The sequence below is a fragment of the Acomys russatus genome, chromosome 17 (genome assembly GCF_903995435.1).
Source record: "Acomys russatus chromosome 17, mAcoRus1.1, whole genome shotgun sequence".
NCBI classification, from domain to species: Eukaryota; Metazoa; Chordata; class Mammalia; order Rodentia; family Muridae; genus Acomys; species Acomys russatus.
In genome coordinates this window covers 38,072,377-38,088,689 of record NC_067153.1, presented here as the reverse complement: position 1 = coordinate 38,088,689, position 16,313 = coordinate 38,072,377, and the positions used below count along the sequence as shown (strand labels likewise).

Below are 16,313 nucleotides of genomic sequence, written 5' to 3'. Positions count from 1 at the left end.
AGATGACCCCCTGGGACCAGAAGTTCTTAGTCAGCCCTAAATTCAGAGAAGGTCCATCTAGCTCCTGATCCTTCCCAGTGGGTGGAGCCCAGGGCCAGAGTCCTATCCACCACGGTGAGCATCACGGTTACAAACCGTGGTGTAGCTAGAACGGAATGGCCCTATAGACAACACACAGGATAAGTGGCCAGAGCAAGAAGAGGAAGCTGGAGACTACGTGGGCCATGGGGGGCAGGAGCAGAGACGACACAAGAAGGGCAGTCCACTGCTAGCTGGGCTGCCCACAAGAGGCTATGCTGAAGAAAGGGACTGCCATGTCCCTCCAGAGCGCTAGGGGACAACCTGTTGGGAGGGGGCAGCTTTTGCAGTGTTCTACCAAAATACAACAGCATGCCTCCATCTTGGACACATCACAGTAACTATTTTTATGTGTTGCTGGAAAATTCCAAAGGCTTATAAAAAGAGCTAAGATTCCCCCAAGCAGTGGGCTGATGCAGCAGTGGTGAGGGAAGGCACTGGACAATCCAGGCCCACTGAGGACTGATGAGGGCATGGGGCCAAGGTTAGAAGAAAGGCCCTGGGGGAGGGTGCTGAGCCCAGGCTACACTAGACCATGACTCTAAAGGGTCCTCAGGATAGTAGCACCCACCCTTCCCAAGAGGCAGGGACAGAGCTGCCCTGCAGTGAGGTGTTCCTACCGTGTAGTCCTCTCTTCATGTAGACACCTGGGTCAAACCACACATGGAACCTGTGACAGTTGCTTAGAGACAGAAGGTCAAAAGCCTTGCCATGGGAGCCAAGAGAGAGGTCTCAGCAGATTTCAGCTCCCAGGAACTCGAGATGGCCACAAGGAACAGTGTAGCAGCAGTCAAAAAGACCCATGCATGCCAGGCGTGGTGGCACACCCCTTTAATCTCAGCACTCAAGAGGCAGAGGCAGGCGGATCACTGTGAGTTTGAGGCCAGCTTGGTCTACAAAGCAAGTCCAGGACAGCCAAGGCTACACCGAGAAACCTTGTCTCAAAAAAACACAAAAAACAAAAAAGACCCATGCACAAATCATTAGATAGGACAGAAGGGCTAAAGAGAATGAGATGAAATTTTGAGAAATTCTCCAAAATAGAAGAAACATACACAAATCCATAATCATAAGGAGAGTGATATTTACCCAGTAACAGAAAACAATGTAAAGAACTCAAAGTCTTGAAAATGGCTAGGAAGGAAGTGATACTCCCACGCTTGGGAATAGCAGCTTTTGAGCAGTGGTGGTGTCGCTGAAAGTACAGTGACACCTCTCAACTGCTGCCCCGGAATATAAACACTAGCTTCCAAGCAGAAAAGCACAAACAACGGAGGCAGGAAGATTTCCGTGTCCCTTTAGAAAGGGATCGAATGGCTGGCCATACACACAGAGCGCCTAACTGGCTTTTTCTCTGGGTTGCTACTCTAAAGCCAACACCTGGATATGATAGGCTGCACGGAGAACAGCTTCCAAGGTAGCAGGCTTTGGGAGTGAAGATGTCACCTGTGGGCAAAAAAGAACATACGGATCAAACTTCAAATGTGCAAAGTATTCTTAGCACTTAGGAGGTTGAGGCAAGAGGATCACAAGTTTCAGGCAACCAAAAATAAGATGGAGAGTGATATGGCAAGTGTCAAAACAAAAATCAAAACCAAAAACACACAAAAACAAAACCCAAACCAAAATAAAGCAAAACCCCTGAACCCAACATCCTGAGAAGCATCACCACTACTGGATGTGCTCTTACAGACAGGTGGATGAAGTGAAGAAGCAGCTGCAATAGCTGTGATGCTGCGATGGCTCGCCACTGATGATGTTACCATGGAAACACATCTGGGTGTGTCTGTGTGGATGAAGCCAGAAAGGCCTAATAGAGGAGGAAAGACCTACCCTGAATAGGGGTCTGTCCTGAGGACTGGGGTCCCAGACAGGATAAGGAGACAGATGGCACACCCAGCACCAGCACTCTGCTGCCTTGCTGTAGCCGGCAAGGTGACTGGCTAGCCACATCACACTGGACCACAGGGCCTTTTCTGCAATAGTGAACTGTATCCCTTGAGCTGTGAGACATACTAATCCCTTCCTTCCTCAAGCTGCTTTTGTCAGAGAAGTAACTAATGCAGGAGGGTTACAGGATATACAAACAGGGCAAGGACAAGCAGCAACTCCAGCAGAGTAATGGGTCAAGAACACAGTGGGAAGTTCACAGAAGACTCAGGGCCAACAAACACAGGGGAAGAAACAAGACACTCAGGAATAATGAGAGGCAATGTGCCTGGAACAAAGGCCCAAATCCATCCATATTGCTTTGGTATGTCAGACAGTCAGCTAATGCCTGGTGTGGGTGAGGTGGTGGCACACCACTTCAGGGTGCAACTGGAGCACAGCCTGGGGTCAGGTGACCTGATGAAGACCACAGAGCACAGTTGGCCGGTGCTCCATCTCTTGAGCTCTCACATCAGGCTACAGAAAGCCTGTGTGGGGACGTGTCCAGCAGGAATGCTGGTGGGATAGTGTTTGAAGTAGAGAAAGCTTGGGGAGTGCATGCACAAAGCACTGTGAGGCAGCGAAGGGACTGGGCCTGATAGAGTGAAACATCCCTCCTGCAAGATGCAGTCATATTTCACAGACTGCGCAACTGCAAAGTGCCCTGGGCTGGTCTCAGGTCTCACTTTTTCCTCTGGCATTTCCTAGCCAGTACTCAAAGGCTATCTAAAACCTAGACATAGTCAGCAGGTGCAGATAGATAAAGCTCCAGGAGAAACCACTTGTTTGTGGTCCAAGAGGTAGAGATGGCTCCTATAAGGGAGTGAATGTCCTTCTGCCTCCCGTGTGCTTCTGTCTGATGCTCCAGTCTTGGGTAATCTTGAAGTGAGCAGTACCAGTGCAAAAGACACAAACCTCAGAGGCAGGAGTGGGGACCAAGAGAACAAGGATATGCTTGCTTTTCTGTTTTCTCTTTGCTCCCTTGGGCCCTGACCTACAAGATGACCAGTTGTACAGATGCTTTATAGAGCCAAGAATCTAAAGCGCCCATTTGGAAATCCAGTTTTGCAATCCAAAATTAAATGACCTATAAGGAATCAGGAAACCCTCAACAACTGCAGGGGAAAGGACATGTGACAGACACCAGGCACGACAGGGTCTTGAGGGAGAATTTTCAAAAACTATAAGCATCATTTGTTACCTTGCTCTGAGAAGTATTGTGGTGAACAGAGCAGAGACCTTGCAACAGGCATCAGAGGGACAGAGGAAGAGCAGAAGGGTCACGCAGAAGAACAAGACAGAAAACAAGAACCAAACAGAAAAACAAGACAAGAATAGAAAAATCAGGACACAGGAAAAAAAATCTAATAGAAGGATGAGGCAGAGAGAGAACAGAATAAACAAACAGATAAACAGGGCAAAAATAAAGCCCAAATCAGCAGTGTTGATCGGAGACAAGCTGGTGGGTAGAGCCAACGAAAGGCCAGGAAAAGCCTTGTGTGCAGTTACCCGAGCTGGAACCAAGGGACACAGACAACACAGCGCAGCACGGATGCTCTTAGCTTCCTTCTTGCACAGACGGCATCAAAATTGGGGGGAATGGCTGGAACGGCTCACGGGTTAAGCGCACTTGTTGCTTTCTCGGGGGACCCAGGTTTGCTTCCCGGCACACACATGTGGCTCACAGTCATCTCTGACTTTGGTTCAAGGGGACCCAACACCCTCTTCTGAAATTTGTGGGCACTGCATGGACATACATGCAAGCAAGACACCCCCCATACATAAAGTAAAAATAAAGGTGGAATTGTAGGAGGTTGACTGTGTAGGGATAGTGGCTCACACCTGAATGACTGAGCCAGGAGGGGTGCCATTAGACGCAGGCAAGCCTGGACGATATACTGTGTTCCAGGCCAAACTAGACCAAAGAAATTAGATGCAAAGCTAAACACTCCTAGAAAATAGGGGAAAACCCGTAATGACCTTGAATTTATCAATGAATCCTTACAGTCAACGCAAGAACGACACCCAGGCTTTTTAAAAAAAAGTGTTTGATGTCTTCACAGAACATTCTGCTTTGCAAAAGACATTGCTTGGAGAGTGAAGAGGTTGGTCCTGGGCTGGAAAACTGTAGTGGAAGCAGCAAGCTAAGTCAGTAATAGGCACTGTGTGTGTGTGTGTGTGTGTGTGTGTGTGTGTGTGTGTGTGTGTGTGTGTGTAGCAAGATGGCTGAAAACCACTACAACAAAACTCAGAGCATGACACCAACAACTGCTGGTGAGTGACGGCAGGTGCAATGGTGGCTGAGGAAGACGAAGTACAGCAGTGCCCTTCTTGGTCTATGCATCACAGTCCAAGGTATTCACCAGAAGGAGGTGAAAACTTATGACCACATGGGGAGAAAAGATTTTGAAAACAGAGTCATAACTTCCCCAACATAGACACAATCAAGAGATGGCTCAGAGGTTAAGAGCACTGTCTGGTCTTCTAGAGGTCCCGAGTTCAATTCCCAGCAACCATATGGTAGCTCACAGCCATCTATAATGAGATCTATAATGAGATGGGTTCTGGTGTGCAGGTGTACATGCAGATAAAGCAATCATATACATGAAATCTTTTTTTTTTTTTAAAGATACCTCTCAGTGGCAGAGTGGATTAGCTATGATGTGTTCAAACAATGGGCCATTGTTTGCTAAAACATGAGACATGCTAAGCCATGGCAGGAGCCTTACACACAGATTCCAAAGTAAAAAACAAAAAACAAAAAACCAGCCTAGAGTTAGGGAGATGGTGTAATGGGTAAAGGGGTGGGACAGGGTTGAGTTTAAATCCAGCACTCATGTGAAAGCCAGGCATGGCCATACCCATCTGCAACCCCAGGGTTGTGAAGTGCAGCCAGGCTGATCCCAGAGCTCCCTGGCTAGGCAAACAGTGGGTTTAGATTTACCAAAAGACTCTAATGGTGGCAACACACACACACACACACACACACACACACACACACACACAGTGGAGAGCAATAAAAGAAGGCACTCAGTGTCCTCTAGCCTCTACATGCATGTACAGGTGCACCAATGCATATGTGCACATAAGCCTGAAAAGGCTGCTAATTGGCAAGTCCAGAGACTAGAAGGCTGAGGCTAGAGGATCACTTATCCCAGGCCAACCTGGGAAGCTTTCAGAGATCCTGACTAGAGGTTGAAACAGCAAGTAGGGGATGTATGGCTCAGTGAGAGCATGTTCACCCACAATGCATGAGGCCCTGGCTTCAACCACAGTGTTGAAGATTTAAGAAAAAACAGGCCTGGGTTCCATGGGAGGACTTGATGAGGAAAAAGGTTGGAGGTTTGGGACACTATTCCGTGTCTTGCCCATGACTACTCACAGAGCTATGGAGCAGACAAGCACACACTTGACAAAGCTCATTGAACACTCCAAATGCACAGTTTAGTGTACATATATAAATGGCGTCCTGCTACACTTGAATGAAACTGTGAAATCCAAGATCCTATGGCCGTGCTCATCAGCATGTGCAGAGAAAGCTGTTGAGTATAGCTTTGTGTTATTTGAGCTATATACTTGGCTATATATTTTTTTTAATTAAAATAACCCATGTTGAGAAAGGAAGAGAGGAAAAAGTAACAGATCGGATGCACACGTAACAACCAGATGGGTGGTTTTTAAAAATGTGCTTAGTGGAAAATTTTAAGATATGGGTTAAGATATAGAGCGATATTGAAATGAGTTGGTGCTTTGATCACTGGGCCCTAGTTATGCAAGTTGCTAGTGGGAGGAGAAGCTATCGAATGGGCCGCCAAACTCACCACACTCTCTTCGTGCCTTTCTCTAAGCCTGCAACGGTCACAACAATTGCAAAGAAGCCTTTAAACAGGAGTCATACACATCAACTAAATCGAGCAGTTTCTTACAGGCTTGGGCAGGGTTATGGGGGCACACGTAAAGCCTGGGGCTTCCCCGGGTCAGTGGTAGAAGATGCCAATGGGTGGATGAGGTGAACTCAGTCTTTAACAGCAGGGAGGCTGACTGAAGGAGGGAGGGACGAGGGAGGGAGGAAGGGAGGGAGGGAAATCAATAACAACCCAATAGCTACCTACTGCAGGGTTGAAAGCTTACCTCCCATGAGGCCAGCCTAAGACCTCAGCCAGCGCACCCAGATGAAGCCCACGCATAGGCAGCACCTCACACTGCCTACAGAAATAAGACAACAGTGTCCCACTTGCAGGGTTATCACATCAGAGTCCCTGGGTGAGTCCAGGGACCCAGAGCAAGGTTCTGAGTTTTTTGTGCTGTTGGTAGAGGTATGTGTGCCTCCTTGACACATCTTGGATCTTCTGGCCAGTAGGATGCAGAGGAACTAACAAGATGGAAGAGAAAGAGCCCCTGGGCTCCCCACACCAGTACAAGATGAGAGTGTGTCTACAAGATCCACTTAGTACATAAAATCAAGAAAGGGGGGGGGGACTTCATAAAGCTACCACAAAAAGACAGGCAGATCCAGACAGCTGAGATAAAGGAGAAAAACCAAAAGATATAAGTCCAGCAAGTGTAGGAAGAGATTTTTGTAGCCAGTGTAACTGAATTCTAAGAGAGGACTACCCTGGAAACCCCAACAAAGGGCAGAGGGGCTCCAATGCTAGCTTCAGACAGGGTAGCCTTAAAAGTCAGAGCAACAACCCTGTCTGAGAGATGGCTGCTTCAGAGTGTGACCCAGAACCTCTGCTCCAGAAACACACAGCTGTCCTCAACTTGCATTCCTCAAAACATATAAAGAGGCAGTTGACAAGGACTGCAGGGAATTTTCCACTGCGACAGTGGGAATTTTCCACACGTCTTTTGCAGTTACTGAACGGATGAGCAGATACAAAATACCGAAAGGTTATGAGAAAAAAACAGCAGGAAGGAGTGTCCTGGCTGACTAGTCACTTCCGCCACCAGAGGAGCAGAGGCTGTGTCCTCAGTGGCCCCGTGCCCTTCATTTCAATTCCACCCCACACCTTGCACCTGGACAAAGTGTCAGACCCCCACAGGCTGAAGACCCCATCCCCCAAGATACCCAGATGTAGACTGTCCTCTGGGGCTTCTGAGCACCCGGATCTCATGCGCCATTGCAGGCTCCCAGACCCTTCTTAAGCACAATACTTAGGGGACTCCATGGTCAGGCACTTGGCAGCTTCCTGAACTCAGTCCTTTGGGGTTTTCGTGGGGTTGTCAGTATGTAGGCATGGTTAATAAACCACCAACCAGAGCAGAGGGAAGATCTCAAGGACACAGGAAGATGGGCCATGGGCCAAGAAGAGAGGGCTCAGGAGAAGCCAGCCCCACCCACACCTTCATCCTGAACTTCAGCCTCCAGAACTCTGAGAAACGCACTCATCCCAAATAATTGCTTGGCCACTGGTGGCAGATTTAACCTTCACCTTTAGTCCTTCCCTGCCCTACCCCCAAACCCCAACCCCCACCCCCCAGCCCTGCCCCCAACTTCCTGGATGTTTGAGGAGATGGGCAGTCTCCACCCCCTAGCCCTACCCTGGGCTTCCCAGTAAGTAGCCCCTTCCTCAGGCTGTGGAAGAGCTCCCAGCTAACAGCCTTTTCATTAGCTTATCAAAGACACTCATCACCCTGAGACTCCGCAAGTCTCAGGAGCCAAGTGCGTGTCAAAAAAGCAAAGGCAGGAACCGGATTTTATAAGATCACAGAAGTGTAGATTTAAGCCACAAAACTGAGCATCTTGACTTAATGAACATGTGAGTGACTCTGCTCTGGGTTGAGAAAGATGTGTGTTGAATATTTATGAGAGTGGCCACATCTTATGTAAGAGAGCATTTGTCATACAGACTACATTCTACCAGCATGGTAGTTAAATTAGAAATCGCAAGTGGGGGTGTACGCCTCTGATCCTAGCACTTGAAAGGGGGGGGGGGAGACAGGATGATTGAAAGTTCCCACCTAGCCCCGGGTACCTAAGAAGAAAGACCCTGTCAGAGAAAAAAAATCATAAATTGAAAGATTTGTTTTTCAAAATACTACAGTTCAGAAGTCTTAAAGCATGTATAAAATAACTTGTCTATCCCAGGAAGTATTCTTGATAAAATTAGAGAAATAATTACAACTGGATGATAAAAATAACGTGTATGGGAACCTGTAGGATGGAACTCGAGTGACATGCTGAGAGAAACTGGGTGGCCTAAAATGCTTCTGTTAGGCGCTAAGAAAGGCCAGCAACTACTGTGGGTGGAATCCGAGTTGAGCTGGTGGTTGGTATTCATTGCTGCACTCAGGCAAAGAAGCAATTAGCAAAGGGGCCCAGAGGGGCACACAGCTGCTTCCTGAGCAAGGTGACCCAGAGAAAGCACAGTTCCCATGCTGGGGATGACAAGAGGGACCCGACATGTCAGCAGTTCTGAGACTAATGAGAGGTTATTAAGTGCACTGCAAGGCAACGTGGCCGAGGTAGATTCTTCTTGAAAAAAAAAAAAAAATCAGATGAACTAAAAGTCACTTTCAAAAAGCCCCAAAGCAAGCTATAATTAATCACTGAGAAATATTTAGTTAAGTGGGAGGGGGGCTCGTGGAAGAGTATGGGGTGGGGACAGCAGTGGGTGAAGGGTCCAGTGGGGGACTCTAGGATGGGTAGTCAGGCAGGGGTCTGAACCCAACAGAAGCAGGAAGTGGGCCAGCCAGCGGGAGTGCTGGGACGCGTGCGGCTTTGGGAGGAAGATTAAGTTCTACCTGGCCCTGGGTTGAGCCACCCTGACTCAGACACACTGGGTGCTGGAAGCTGTTTAAAATGTTTGCCCTCACCATCCTCCTCGGTTCAGCACAAGGCGACAGACGTGGGAAGACTTGTTCCTCATTGACCGCTTCTTGACAGTCTCCACTGGGAGCCGCCATTAGGACGCGCCTGTCTGTCCTCTGCTCCAGGGTCCCTCTCAGCCGCCACACAGTCCAAAGCTTCCATTTGAGCACATCTTTCTGTGTGCATGGTTCAAGGTCCACGAGAAGCAGCCTGATATGAGGTATATGGTGAGTTTAAATAGAGCAGGGGTGAAGCAGAGCTGGGGCCAGGCCATGCCAGGACGCCGAGAGGGAGGTCTTACCAAAGTTTGGGGCTACTTGCTTGTTGCAGATACAGGCCGACTGAGGGAAAGTCCTGATGTATTCACTCCAGCCCATGTCCTTCCTCCCTTTCTCCCATTCTGGTCTTTGTCCCTTGCGGGGACAAAGCCTGACCTAGCAGGGGAGCCTTTTTAGAGAATCTTTGACCCTCAGCAGAGGCTGGGCTGTGCCAGCAGATACAGAGGACGGGGGTGGGGGGGTGGGGGGGAGAACATGCAGGTGCTAGCCAGTGAAAAATGTCCTCAGCCCTGTGTTCATTGTGAACTCAGAAGGCACAGCCACAGAAGCCACTCAGCACTCGGAAGTCCTGGCTTGCAGCTCTATACTCCTGTCAGGAACTCCAGGGAGAGATAACGAGAGGATGCTAATGGGGATGCTGCCTCTAGCCTCCCCCATTCTTGAGTGAGGTACATATGGTGTTCCCAGGAAGCCATAAGGAGCCCAGCAACACCTCCTCTGCTTGGGGACAGCTGTGTGTCACTGTCCCGCCCCATGTCAGCCTCCTTATACCCATCTGGTCCCATTTCCCAGCGAGACCATGGTAGTGGTGAGGGGTAGCCCCTGGACCTCCATGGTATTTAAGTAAGCCCACAGAATGTCCACTAAGATTGGGAAGGGGTGATTGTCCTAAGATTCCATCCCTCTAAGTTCATGACCCCAGCTAGCAGCTTCTAAGGTCCCCAAATTAACCTTACAAGTCCCAGGACCCAAGAGCAGACTGCTTTAATGAATTTCCCAATAAGCTTTAGGCACCCTGAATGAGCTAGCCTCCCAGGCCCCTGAGTCACACGGGCTCTGGGGAGACTCTGAGGTGCAGGGAGGGAAGGTTCTGGAATCCACGTCAGTGGTGATGAGCTTGGGTGCTGTCTTCCGCTTCGCCTAGGCCTTATTTGGAGGTGCTTCCGCTGCGTGGGGGTGCTGGCTGGCACATTCGCTAGCTAGTCAGAGTTCCTCCTGCCTGGTTATTTTTAGGGCCTGACAAAGGGGAGCCCGAAGCTTCTCAACTACTCAAGAAGATCTGAGTTTAAAATCAGGGGCCCTGGGAGTCCCCAGGAACTCATGGCCCCAGTAGGGAACCTTAGACCCAGAGGGGGCATGTGAGGCATGGTGAAGAGTGGACTTGACCTTCTTTCCCTGGTCAGCCCCAGGTCGCCAGTGAGGCCACGCTTCTTTCTTTCTTTCTTTCTTTCTTTCTTTCTTTCTTTCTTTCTTTCTTTCTTTCTTTTTATGGTTTTTCGAGACAGGGTTTCTGTGTAGCCTTGGCTGTCCTGGACTTGCATTGTAGACCAGGCTGGCCTCGAACTCACAGGGATCCACCTGCCTCTGCCTCCTGAGTGCAAGTGAGGCCACACTTAACAAGGTTGCTCTACACAAACCCAGCTTAAACCCTTCATGGGTAGGTGCTCTGAAGCCAACTCTGTTATGCCTCTAGAGTCCTGACCTCCTCCTCAGGAGGCCAATTCCTTAGGACCAAGGCACTAGCAAGCATCCGAGGGCAGAACAAACCAGGATCACAGGATTTACCATCTAAGGGGGCTACCTGGCCCCGTCTGCCCACGCAGAAAGCCAAGGGGTGGTTGAGCCTGGGTGGGAGTGGCAGCTCCTGGTCCTTTGGTGAGTTATTGGCCACCTCATAACCTCCTGACCATTCAGGAAGCCAGGAGGAGCTGGCATCTCTTCAGCCCTCACCCTCCAACACAGCCCCCAAGGCCATCACAGGGAGATGACCACAGGCTAAAGAAGGGAAATTCTAGCTGGGTGTGGTAGCCCACACCTTTAATCCAAGCACTCAGGAGGCAAAGGCAGGTGAATTGTTGTGAGTTCGAGGTCAGCCTGGTTTACAGAGTGAGTCTCAGACTGCCAGGGTGACACAGAGAAACCCAGTCTTGAAAACAACAAAACAAAACAAGGAAATTCTATCTAACAGAAGATTCTGGAACAAGTCCTAGAGCCAGTATGATCTTGTCCCTTTATTCTTCGCTGAGGTCTGCCCTTGGGAAGCAGGGCCTGGGGAGGAGAATGGGGAAAAGGGGAAAATTAAGGATAGACTTTTCAGGGCAGCGGGATCCTTCATATGCTGGAGCACAAGGCCAACTGGTTAGATGTGAAGGACTTGCTCATAGTAAGTCTTTTTTGCTGAGTTGGGGCCAGAAAGTGGAAGAGAGGTCACTGTAGAGCCTTGCCACAGGGTCTCCATCCTGCCTAGAGGCAAAGCATTATGGGAAGGGCTGGAGCACCTCTAAGGTGGCTTCCGGTGGTGGCATTCATATTAATCACAGGGGGGAGTGAGCCGACTGACCAGGTAAGGAGGGCCATCCTCCAGATGGCAGGGGTGTGGATGTTGATAAGAGCTCAATACTTGCTGGCAGCTGTTCCTGTTGGCTGCATTCACAGTTGACGCAGCAACCTACTGTTGTCAAGTGTCCTCCTTTCTTCACATTGCCCAGTCCATAGGAGCCAGAAACAAGTGAACTGTAAGACCCAGGTTATAATCTCATCCGTACCATTACCATCCATAGAGAGCACTGTAGCTCCCATCTTCAGTACTACCAGGAGCGATACCTCCTATGGCTGTGACTACCTGCAGATGTTTCACTATTGCTGTTATTAACCTTATTATCATTTCACCATCACCACCACCACCACCACCATCATCATCACCTCCATCACCAACACCATCATCACAATTATCACCAGCCTCCCCACCACTATTTCTCTCACTATCTCCATTAATATCATCACCATCCCCAGCCTTACAACTACCACTAACATCATTGCCACTACGATCATGATGCCACCATTATTATTATTGTCAACCTTACATCACCATCATTACTTTCACCAGCACCAGCGCCATCATCCTCTATCACAATTATCACCACCACCACCCTCACTACCAGTAAAATCTCCACTTCTGTGTCTGCCGACAAGACTTTCACCACTAGCAGTGTTCCAGTCATAATGGCGACCACCATCATTCCAAGGTCCCACATCTAAGGATGGCAGGTGGAGGGTGATAGAGAGTACTATCAGGTTGCTAAAAAGGGTGGCCTGGGTTGGGTAGCAAGGAGCTAAGGACAGCGAAGTCATGTAAGGAGGGCCCAGGAAGATCTCTCTAGAGGGCCAACCATTTGGGGCTCCCAAGGAGAGGAGTGACTTGTGGTGGTAGCAACAGCTAAGGATGGTGTTGGTGCTCTCAAGAAAGACAGCCATTGGGGGGAGGGGGAAACATCCAGGAACAGGTCCCAGGAAAGCCGAGTTCCATGCGACACCCTTCCTGGCCTGTAGGATACCAGCAGCAACTTCTAATCACCCCAAGCCTGGGTCTTCACTATAGGTGGGATCATGGCCTTGCTTGCCAGGTGTTAGAAGCACAGCACTCCAAAAAGCTGAAGAAGAGCAAAAAGACCTGAAAGAGGTCCATGGCAAGGCCTCTGTCCCCACAAGGGTTCTGGGCCAAGGCGACACTCAGTAAGTACAGCATTCCCTTTGGAATGTAACAGGGAGCCTCCTGGAGTGGGGCCCTCTGGAACAAGGCCCAAGGGGCCCATGAAGTAGAGCATACACCAGCCAACTTCCTATGCCAGACATAGATCATAATTTCTGTTATGAGTCACTCTAGGAGGAGGTGGTAGAACCCTGGGCAGCCATGAGTCCTAGGCATCTTTTAGCACAAATATCCCTCCGGAGGGAGGGCCTGCATGGGAGGAGAGTGGTGCCTCTGGATACGCAGTGCATCTTGACAGAAAATTTGATTCCAACAGTCTGAGTCTCTCCTTTCATATGGAGGGAGTGAGGGGCTGGGTGCTCCTTTGCATTTTGTTGTGGGTGGTGCTGGATAGGCAGGGACAGGGAGGTTAGGGGGCTGGCTAAGGGTGCTCAGTCACCCCATGAGAACAATGGTGAGTCTGAGCAGAGTCCTGCCCTCCAGACCCAGACCTGGCCCATATGCCTATGCTGCCTGCATAGGCAGAGTGCTGGGACCTCAGGGCTTCCTGCACCCATAGGCCCTCCCAGCTTCTTTTATTCTATAATATCCAGGGGTGAGGAGGAGATCATGGCCACTCAACTCACAGGAAACTCTCCAGTCCTGGAATGTAGGGCCTCTGTGCAGTGTGTTGTGAGAGTGATATCCAAGTATCCTGCAGGGGGCGCTGTGATAAGGCTCAGAAGCCTTCCTTTGCAGAAGATAAGCACTGGTGCACACAGTTCACATTAACCATGATATGGTCAAGGCTGGATTATATTTGGCCAAATCCCACCAAAACATTGGTAGTTTTTTTTCCCCTTTGTTGTTGTTGTTTGTGGTCTGTAGCTGGGGTCTATGCTGGGTTCTACATGGCCTTCCCTGGGCATCTGTGGACATGTCACTCCTCACTATTTACCCATCCATGTTTGTGCACCCAAGGGGTGTGCATGGCCATCACAATTACCCGAGCTCACTGTGGTCACTCTACCAACAAGCACTATCCCTATCCTGTCTCTGCCTGCTATAAAGGATGTTTGGGAAGTGGGAGTGTGTCAAAGACATACCACAGTGAAGGAATGAAGGGAGAAGATTCAGGCGAGGGTCTAAAAGGGACCCATCCCAGGTACTACTCCTCTTCTAGCTCCTAGTACTTTCTTTGGCGTGCTAGGGGCTCCACATGCCCCTCAGGCCAACGGCCTGCATCGGGGTGCCAGCTCACATTGTGATCTGAAGGGTCTGTCAGTGGAGGTCCAGGTTTGTGCAGTCCCAGGATTCCAGGGGAAAGGAGGAGACCTCCTGGCTTCCCAGCCAGACTCCTTGAGTGGCCTAGGCTGCCCCCTGCTGGAAACTGTGGGAAATGTAAGAATGCTGAAGCTGGAATGACATCCTCAGTACTGGGCTGTTAATCAAAGCAGTGGGGCAGGCGTACCCAAGATGGGCGCAGGGAAATTGCACGTGGGAGGGGAGCACTGGAGTCCAGCTACACCCCATATTTTGTTTTCTTTTCTTTCACCACTTCAAGTTGTTTTAAAAATTGCTACATGTTAATTCTGCCCTTCCCAGGTCACTCAGGGGGCCAGGGAGTCTAGTGTTCCTGAGGTGGAGAATGGACCTAAGTCCACTCTCATAGGACCATGTAGAGGGCAGACACCCTGGGCAGCACAGGACAGGAGCTGCCCACCTACCACTGAAGTAGGGCCAGGCTGCTACAGAGAAAAAATATGAGTACAAAGTTGGGTTTTTAATTCTTTTTATTGAAGAAAAGAAAAGGAGAGAAAAAATAGATTCCCCACCCCGCTTCTTTCCAGAGTGGTCTCAGTCCTGCCCCTGGGGGTCCGGGCCAGGACCATGCTCTCTGCCTGGGTCTGGGAGGGGCCCAGGGTCCTGGAAGGGAGTGGGGGGTCTGGCTGCTTCCCAAGGGGTAGGGGTGTCTAAAAATCGGAGCCAGGCTGGTGGGCCACAGGCAGTCCTCTGCAGTGGTGGCTGAGGTGGGCATCCTGGGGACGCTGGCCACACCAGGCCTGTCCGTGTCCACAGCTGCCCGCTTGCCTGCCCGGGCTTGCCCAAGGAGGGCAGAGTCTGAGGCACCATCTGGCCTCTGGAGCCCTGTACCCGCGGGCCATGCCACCTCCTGTCCTGTGTCTGGCTCTGGTCCCAGCACCGCGGGCCTTCTGCCTGGCCGCCTCTGAGCGCCGAGGCCGGGGCTGGACCCGGCCATCACCTCGAGCGCATCTGTGCCCGTCCTGTGGCGGAACGGGCAGAGCAGCATCCCACCTCCTGGCCCGGTGCGGGGCCACGGCCCGCCCGCTCAGACCTCGGTCTGGAGGTCAATGATGTCCTGGCCAACCAGTGGGATGGTGGCGCCCGCCTTCTCCCACTCCACACTCCGCATCTCCAGTGGAGAAGGGGGCAGTGGCTCCAGCTCCTTCTTCACCCAGGCGGGTGTCCCGTGGGGCTTGCGGAGGCTCTCCCAGGCCCTCTTGTTGGGAGTCTGCTGCTTCTCTGGCTACTCAAGGCCAGCGGTGTAGGCAGGGCAGAGGCGAATGGGAGTGGTGCAGGGGAGGAGGGAGAAGAGAGAGAATGGTTCTTAGGCCGGGATTCCCAGAGAGAGAGAGCAGCAATCCATGCATCTCACAGCCCAGGCCTGTGATGGGGTCAGCACTGTGAGGGAGGACAGTCTGGATCCTACCAGGCAGAGCCAGGCTTAGGATCCTTCCGTCCTGCCCTTTGCATGTCTGAGATGGGACAGACAGCACAGGGAATGGCCAAACAAAGAATCCAGTGAGTGGGGGTGTGAAGGAAGTGGGCAGAAGCCCATGGTGGCCGGAGCAGAGCCCACCCTCCTGACCTTGCTGTCTGCGCCTGGCACCTCCTTCTCCTTCTCAGCCGCATGCTGCAGCTTCCGGTTCAGGTCCTGGAACATGTCCTGGTGTCGCTTCCGCGTGTGCATGATCTTCTGTAGGTTGGGGGCCACGAGTCCTGAGCCAGGATGGGCATCCACAGCCACCCCTTTGTCCCACCTGCTGTTGGCCCCACCCCAGGCTTGAGCCCCTCCCCAGCTTCTACTTGCTGAAATGGCCCTAGCACCCAGCCTGTCTGTCCAGAGAGAGGCGCCTGCACTTACCTCAAAGTCCAGTTCTGCATACCGTGATTTCCGCCGCTGCAGGAGAAAGGAGTTATGTGCACAGGCAATGTGTTCCCTAAAACTGCCCAGACTACAAGTCCAAGCCCTCTGGCCTGACAATTGGGGAGATACCAACCTGACTTTAGGGGACACACAGAGGTCCTGTTCCCTAGGGACATGGCCCACCTCGGTTTGGAGGGTCTGCTGAGGCCAGAGGGAAACCCCTGACAATGATGAAACATGGATGGGGTCTCAGAGGCCTTACCAAGGCTATCTTAAGTTCTCTATGAGCAGTGAGGCTTCCCCTCCCTCCTTTAGGCCTCTTTGCCCCTGCCTTCCCTCTGCGTCTAGCTCAGCCAGGCCATACAAGTCAAGGGGATCGGGTCTTGTAACCCTATGCTTGGACAGTAAACTCAGGGTGCCAGCTGCACCTAAGAGGTTGAAGGCTATATTGGCAGCACATCCTAGGGCAGGGCAGAGGGTTCCTAAGGGTCCCATCCTGTCCTCAGTCCCATGTCCTAAAGGCTAAACAAGGCATAGGGGAATATAAAAAGTAGGTTAACCACAGACTATTGGTCT

General features: G+C 50.9%; 1 protein-coding gene across 2 annotated transcripts in view; it reads right to left on the bottom strand.

Moving 5' to 3' along the window:
- Positions 1-14,349: 14,349 nt before the first annotated feature.
- Positions 14,350-16,313, bottom strand: part of Adgrb1 (adhesion G protein-coupled receptor B1) — a 71,982-nt gene continuing 70,018 nt past the window's right edge. For both annotated transcript variants that reach the window (XM_051159720.1, XM_051159719.1), the window contains 3 exons: positions 15,735-15,770; positions 15,459-15,566; positions 14,350-15,116 (listed from right to left, as the gene is read on the bottom strand). In XM_051159720.1, the coding sequence (XP_051015677.1) occupies positions 14,919-15,116; positions 15,459-15,566; positions 15,735-15,770 (342 nt within the window). In that variant the 3' untranslated portion in view covers positions 14,350-14,918. The remainder of the gene's footprint in view (positions 15,117-15,458; positions 15,567-15,734; positions 15,771-16,313) is intronic.